At 42.9% G+C, this 8,136-nt stretch overlaps 1 protein-coding gene across 1 annotated transcript in view; it reads right to left on the reverse strand.

Annotated features, from left to right (window-relative positions):
* Window positions 1-3,396: 3,396 nt before the first annotated feature.
* The window catches only part of COLQ (collagen-like tail subunit (single strand of homotrimer) of asymmetric acetylcholinesterase), a 41,315-nt gene continuing 36,575 nt past the window's right edge, over window positions 3,397-8,136 (reverse strand). The window contains exons 15-17 of the mRNA XM_010018717.1: window positions 7,823-7,943; window positions 5,442-5,544; window positions 3,397-3,466 (exon numbers count right to left, since the gene is read on the reverse strand). Coding sequence (XP_010017019.1) covers window positions 3,397-3,466; window positions 5,442-5,544; window positions 7,823-7,943 — 294 coding nt within the window. The remainder of the gene's footprint in view (window positions 3,467-5,441; window positions 5,545-7,822; window positions 7,944-8,136) is intronic.

Here is an 8,136-nt window from a genome sequence, read left to right on the forward strand (position 1 = left end):
CTTCCCACAGCCTGGGTGCTGGCTGCTGGGACTGACCAAACTCTGGGTGCCACCTCCACCACTCCCATTGTCCATCAGCACCCAACACCATTGCTTTCAGGTTTGCAGCCATCAGCTCAGCCACTGGTAGGAGTTACAAAGCAGCCATTAGGTTATGAGGTAGCAGGAGGAGCTAACACCCAAACTACAGCCCAAAGGCTTCTTAAAGCAGCCCATGTGACACTGATTACAACCAGAAATCAACGTAAGTGGAGCTGTTCTGCACATGGTGTGTTGCACAGGTCGCAGTGGGGCGGAGGTGGTGGTAAGACCACGTGTGGGGATGCACAGCCACAGTCCCAGGCTGTCCGTGATGCTGTGATCACACAGAGCCAGGCCCAGAGGCAGGTGGGCAGAGGCAGCAGGCATGGGAGAGGAAGCACAGGCTTTTTTCCCTCCCCAGTATCTTAAACTAGGTAATTATCTTTAAAAATTGTGTTTCTAAACCCAAAACAAAATAGGTGAAATTAAGGACATATAGAAGAATTAAGGTAGCATAATTTATTGGCATGAGCTGTTAATACACGCAGTAGGTACATACATATATTTAATTATATATTAAGTGCAAGCTGGATTTTTAGTAGACATTTAATACAGTGCATGGTGTAAGATCATACTGGTTTTGTATTTCTCTAGAGCTGCATACTAATCACTTAAAAAACTCTCCCACAAGCATTTGCTGCTCCAAAAGGCCAAGGAACTGCAATACCCCAATTAACTTTTTAACCGGTCTTGGCACAGTATGTTAAGAAACTCAGAGAAGGAGGGAAGATAATCCATAGCAGACCAGGCACCATCCAGCTGAAGAATCCGCAGTTAATGATAAAGCAGGTATGTCAGAAATAAGGAGGAAGGATTTACTTTGCAGCCTTTTAAATCATATATACTTAACACATTCCCACGTCTTCCTCATGCCGTATCATCTGAGGGAAACAAGACAGTAATGGCAAAGAAACTAGTTTCGGGTCTTTTTTTCCCCCTTGTATTTTATACTGCTTTCTTTCTGTTAAGATGCTGATTTGTTTGTGCTGTATTAATGAAGTCCATTTAAAATCCATGCTTTGTGAATTTTTCTGACCAGACCAATATGCCCCTTCCTGAAGATGTGCAGCACGGTACAATTTTACTATATGATCAGATGTCCTGTTTATATTCCCTACCGTCTATGCGCTTTGCTTTGCAACTCAATGTCCTTTGGAGGTAGGAGCTTTTAAAAATGATGTGACTTAAACCTGAAGGTGAAAGGCCCCTGGAATCACCAATTTTCCCAAAGACTTCAGCCTTCTGGGGAGCAGAGATGAACCCCTTGGAGAAGGCAAGGGGTTCACATGAAGAGTCTCCAAGCCCAGGTTGGTAAGACCAGACAAATGTTGCCATACGTTCATCTGGAGGGATGGCCAGCATGATGTGCTGCTGGAAGCATGGCTGTCCTTGGGAGCCTCCTACTAGGATACGTGCTGCTGCATGGTGTGAAGCTGCTGGAACCCGTCACAGCACAAAGGGAAATTAAAAGGCAGCTGTGCTAGCACCCCGATTTCCAGAGCTTAGGGCAAGTTCCTTGCCCCAGTGGTTCCTTGACCTGTTATTAAGACCTCTGTTAAAAAAGAAGAAAAGCAACAAGAGGAAAAAATTTGAACTGGGCTACAGATGCTGGTGGCTTGGCTTCATAGCAACATAAATAGCTCAGGCAGGTGATAGCCACAAAGAGCACACTAACCGTGGGTTTTGTTGTTTTGGGTTTTTTTAACTGATGATTTCCAGTATCACTTTAGACACGCAGAGTTGCAGTCTTCTATACAGGTGGTGAAAGTTGTATGCATTTCTTGATTGCTTTAGTGCATTATCATTACAGCACAACATCCACCTTTATTTAACCTTCACAGCATTACCAGTGCGAGTGCAGCTGTTGCAGTGCTGCCACCGGTGCAGGTAACTCTCGCATTTCAAACAGTCGTGTGCAGCATTGATCGCGAAGCGGGAAAAGGCTTGTATGAAAAGAACGCCTTGATTTGAGGCTTTTAGTCCTGAATTTGGCACATCCATTGCTTCATTTTCCTCTGTAACAGACTCTTTCACACAAAACATTTAATATGCTTCCCATGTGAAACTCGCTCTTTAATGCTACTAATAAATAAGTATATAATTACCCTGACTCCTATCAGAGCTAATGTAGTTGAACAAACTTTCTAAAAAACAAAAATACATGTATATTACACTGTATATTACACAGCATGTGTGAGCATCCAATAAACACCCTAACTCCAAGGTCTGATTTACAGCGATACAAAAGAAAGAATGTACATCGGGGGGGTACCCCAGACACAATGACAGAAACAACGTGTGGGATAGAGAGAGGACAGGGTATAACTGGGATTCAATGATGATGGTTGGGTGCACAAGGGGGTGAAAAAGAGACGACCTTCCAGTAGAGAAACCAGAGTGAAGGCAGTGTGTACATGGTTACGCTGTAGTTTCAGGCAGGTGACCAATGCAGTCCCAGCCCCTTCAGGGTCACGCTGAGCCCAGCCAGCTCAGCACAAAGGTGGAAAATACAGAAACATGTTCCTTCTTTATCTTCCCTCCTTGTCTGATTCCTCTCCTAGGAGACAGCTCCTTGGTTATGTCACAGTTTATTTGTCCTTCTGGCCTCGGTGGTCTGCAGTTTCAGGCCTCCTGTGATTGCATTTCTGTGCATGCACACAGACACACACAGCCAAATGTATTAGCCTGAAGGTGAAGTTAATGAGCTTTTTTGGCTGATTTGCTGATCCTGAAAGCATTTACTGAAGGGCATCTGCTCCTTCGACCCACAAAGGTGTATAGTTACCCTTAATGTCGCTGAAGCCATCAGTCATGTGGATACAACACTTGCAAAGTTCACATTGTAATAAAAGAGAAAGTCTCTATAAACACTGCGTCCAAGATATGCTTCGCGTTTATGCTGAGAAGGTTTAAAGGCAGAAACCCTGAAGAGCTTACCTGTAGGTTTAACAGTGTTAAATCGAGGTAATTATTACATGATATTCCTGGTTAGTGAAACTCAGTTTCCAGTAGCTTAACGTGACGTTTGTGATTGATGGAGTGTGAGATGCCACCCACAGCCACATGAAGGTCTTACTCGTAAACACCATTTGACATTTCTCTATTAAGACAGGATGCAGTGGTCCTATTTTTTCCCTATCATCTGGCTTAATTTTAAAAGAAAAAGATCTCAAAATGGCCATCAGCAGCACGATGTCTCTGTTTGCTTTCACACAGAGGTGGGTGGGGTTTTTTTGTCCCAGTCCTTCTTGGATAGATGATAGTGTAGCACCTAGCACCCCGCTGCATGTGGGATGCTACCCACCTCCGCTCCCCTCATGTGAAGTATCGACACTGTGTAGAGTCAATGTAGCAGTAAGAAGTGCATCGCAATCTTCCATAAGACCTAAAATAAAAGAGAGTATTTCAGTTTCAAAGTATTCTATAATAGTTCACATTATGTGGTTTCTGAATGTAACTCTCTGTAGGAGTGAAAAACATCAGAAAACGCCATATGCAGTCGCAACATATGGGAACCTAAATAAGAGGGTAATTTCATCACTGCTCCACTGTGCTCCCACTTGTCAGCAAAATAAAAGTCCAGGAGAAACTATGAGTGAAGACTTCATTCCCAGTAATGTCAATTAAAGAATAAAATCCCTGTGGGCACTGGGACTTGAGCGGGGGTGGGTGCAGGAGGCCTTGGCACTCACCCATGGGAACTGTGTAATGAAATATCTGAGCCTTTGAGTTAAGTGTTTTTCCAGTTACTTACAATCTATCCAGCAGGCATGAGTGTGCCTGTCCTTTAACTTATTTTTTGTGTACTTGAAATAAGGACAGTGACGCACGCCCGCCTTTGAGATTAAAAAAAGGTGAATGTAAGGGTCCTTGCAAAATAAGGATATCCAGTGATTTTTGTCTTTCTCCTGACTTAAACCGAGCTGCAATGACTCTACCTACTGAAGACCTGAGCAGAGATGTTAATAAAATAAGCGTTTTGATGAGGTTTTATTGCTAGCATATGTGTAAGTGAATAACCCATCCGTCAAATAACCCACAAGCTGTGGATTAAGCAGTCATTAAGCAGGTCCTTAAAGCTATGTCCTTGGATAACCCACATTCTCAGAAAATCAATGTAAAATATGACGTGAAGGTTTGTGAAATAGAAGGAGGGATTTGGGGACCGAAAAGAGTAGAAAATGGGAAAGACAGTTGCGGAAGAGCTCCTGGAGGAAAGGGTACTTTGGGATGAAACCCCCTTGGGAGTGCCTGCTGACATGCTCATGATTCACAGCTTTTTCTTTAGTTTAGCAGATAATTTGCAGACTGCACACACAAAAATGAAGTATCTCAGTTGCTCTTCACAACTTGATAGTACATGGAATGTGAAATTTATAAAAAACTCTGGAGCAAAAGCTTGCTGTTTCTGGCACCAGACTTTGGATCTTGGAAGGGAATAGCTTTCACAGTAGAGAACAGATCCACACTGTCTGAAGATGAGATACTATCTGTAAAATGTTTCAGATTGCCAGGTTTCCTGGTCTCCATATTGGTAATCTCTTACACCAGGAGTGCTCCAACAATTGCAGCAGAAGGATTAGCACAGCACCTGATTTACAAAGACATCCTGTGGTTTCTTATTCCTGTCAATTAGCACATTATTCTTCCATGAATGATGAGGGCTCTGTGCCTAATTTCATTTGCAAATTAAATGTTTCCTGTTAGCCAGTAACAATACCTGACAGTTAAATAGGAGGACTGCTGTAGGAGGCAAAATGCTGACCAGAAGAAGCTGCTTAAACAAAGGCAGAGAAGGCAAGTCAACAATAAACATGTTTTAAATGAAGGCCATTGCTAAGCAGATGTATGGCTTTGCATGTCTGCTGAGTGAATTTCCTGGCCTTTGGAAAGGTTGATAGGTGACTGGTTGATTCCCTAGAGTACCCATTAAAGGTAAGGGCAACAGGAGGTCGGCTAGAGGTTGTGGTTTGGTTTGTTGGGGTTTTTCCTTCAGTGTGATCGTTTCCTTCTCAAGGTCTTTCCTATTCCTGGTATGTTGTGGGTGAACATTAATGCAATGATAATGTCACAAAACGAGGAAACCTTGCAAGCAATGGGCAAACGTATGTCTGTTTATCTTTACTCATTTTGTACAATAAGAGGTAAGTGCTAATTACTGAGAGATGAGATTTAGCTCTTAAAGTCAATTACATAAAGAAATAATCTGATATAGTCTTTCTCTCCCACTGCCTGCAGTGGTACCAGTGGAACAAGGCTGAAGTGGGTAATACTTTTTTATGTTAAAGCTGGCAAAGAGAAAACAGAAAAAACAACCAACCAAAAAGCCCTAAGCCAAAGTGAAAGCAGCTCATACATACCCAGGGAGATATGTTTTACATGTCAAATATCCAAAATCCTTTCCATCACAATCTTCAACCCCTTCATGTCTGTAGCCATCTCCACAGTAAGCACGGCGGCATCCTGATGAAAAATGCAGAAAGAAATACTTTCAAGGCACCTTATATGTAAAAGAAGCAGGTAAGGTTAAGTGGAACTAGATTTTTAAGAACAAAGTATAAAACAAGGCATTCTGGGGAGGGCATCCTGTAAGGACTGTCTTAAGAGGAGGAATATTCTTTACTACAAAGCATATGGTGGGTTGGGTTTTTTTGTAGCCTAATTTCAATGGTCAAGGGAAAGAATGGATAACTACTAAAACTGTTTACTACAGAAACACTAATCACAACAGCGTTCTAATAATTATTATTACCACAGATAATTGCTATCAAAATGAAAATTAAAGTAACATAAAATGTAGTTAACATAAATGGTTCGGGGAGGCCACAGTTTCAAAAGAACACTCTGAGGTCTTTCAGTGGTTTGAAAATCCCAGCCCAGACCTTTACCCAGTGTTGCACGGTATCTATGTGTGTACACTGCAAATGAATTCCCACATACCAACAGAATCCTGCAGACCTATTGCCTGTCTATCAGACTTAAAAAAGAGTTTGTTATGATTGCCAGAAAACAGCAGTGGGTGTTTTTCCCACTGCTGACTCCTACTGACTGGGTGTGAGTGGGCCTTGTGGCATTTTTTCATGGTAACTGACGTGGAGGCTGCTGTGATTTGTGGGTTGGTTCGCTATTCTAGCAAACGGACTTTGCTTTTGATGTCCTCAACTTTTTGAGTGTTACTCAAAACAAATTCATTTAGCTAAAATCTTTTCAACATCTTCTTGGAAAACTGTTAAGCTACAGATTAAAAGGACACTCAAGAATAGGGAGTCTGTAGGAGGTAAAGTGGGTTGCTTACAAATAGATATTATTAATTACTTGCACCAAGCATCTGTTTATTAGAAATTGTTGCTTCCAAAAAAAGAGCCTACTTTACAGTTCAATCTACTTAACATTTGGTTAACCTTTTTCTTTTGGTTCAGTCACACGAGCAGAAGGATGACAACGTGTTCATTTCTGAGTAACTCAGTGATAACTCTTCAGGTCACATCGTCAGGCAGCCTTGACTGACCTAAAGCTTTGCCCAGCAGATAGCACAAAGTAGCACGATGTACCTCCAGACAAACAATGTACAATGTTGCAGGCACTAGAACTAATGAACACCATTTCCTGCATGCTTATTCCCCAGAGTTAATTGCAAATTCTAACCGAATCATTTTCTCATGCTCGGAGGCTGGAGAGCTCAGGCTCTCTCACTGCATTACTCTGCAGTCAGGAAAGCTTAGAGGGGCATTTGTTTATACATCTCCCTATGCCTCTTGCATTGTATTGTCTTCGAAATCTCTTTCCTGTTGTCATCAAGAAGTTGGTTGGGATTCCTCAGTTATAAGGAGAAGCATGGTGAGGGGCAGCTGGATGGACAAACTCACATAGAGCATGGCTGCAAGCACTTCATTTTCAAAGTCAGGCTAAAGAATGGAGTGCTGTATAAATGACAAAGAAAAATTAAATCTTTCAGTGTCAGCTGATGCTTGTTCTGAAATGTGAAGAAGCATCCCTTTGCTAGCATCAACAGAGTACCAAACCTGCTGTGTGTCAGCTGTAGATAGGGTAGAGTGCTGTGCTCTGGGGAAGGAATCAAGCAGTAAAACTGAAAGGTAGATAAGAAGGTTGCCACAGCTGCTTGTATGCATATATGCTCTTTGCTATTCACAACCAGCACGATGAAAGGAAGCTTGATTGGACAGGAATCAAATGTAGTATAAACCAAACTGTGAAGGTAGTAAAGGCTGACACTTTCCATATGCAAGTGAATAACAATCAAAAGCAGTTTTACTGGACCCAGGATCTAGCTTGCTGTTAGTAACAGCCAGCTTTAGTGTCTATCCTAAGGGGTTTTGTGGTGCAGTGCAAAGGTATGCTACATCTTTTGGACAGGAAGCTGGCAGCCCCCTAGGAATGTGTGTGTGTAAACCAGCTGCTGGATTTGGCCCCTGAAATGCAGTGAGTTTGGTCTGACCGCAGGTGCTTCCGCTCAGTGAAGTACATGGCCCTTGATGAGGGTGCATGAGAAGCAGTTGGCAACACCTCTGTCTTGTGCTGGTGTGTGGCATCCACATGTATGAAGGACCTCCGTTTTCACACTATGGCCATTGCGCCTCCCCCTCCCTGCACTCGATCCACAAGCCGTGCAAGTTCCCTTGAGTGAAACACTTGTGTGACTTACACAGCAGTGTACCCTGTGGAAACAATTAATGCACCTTCCCTGGTGGAAAGAGGCTGTTCTTGATGCGCTGTAACTTACTTATACAGTCATCGGTCACAACCGTATTGCCATCATCGCACTCTTCCCCATCCTGTACAATCCCATCTCCACAAGTATCGCCATCCTCAAAGCGGTAATCCATGGGATAGAAAGGGGATAGCTGGCCAAGCAAACACACAGTGGTTACTGAACTGGACCATGAGCAGCCTGCCTAGCAGGCCAAGGTGAAGAGCTGTGGGAGGCAGATCCCACAACCAGGTTTTCATATCCCACTATTTGGTGGTTCGCATTTATACAGAATCTGATTCAAAATCCAGTGGACAAAAGAAGGACCCTGCTTGTGATTTCAGCAG

Source organism: Nestor notabilis, unplaced genomic scaffold (genome assembly GCF_000696875.1).
Source record: "Nestor notabilis isolate BGI_N333 unplaced genomic scaffold, ASM69687v1 scaffold2510, whole genome shotgun sequence".
Classification (NCBI taxonomy): Eukaryota; Metazoa; Chordata; class Aves; order Psittaciformes; family Psittacidae; genus Nestor; species Nestor notabilis.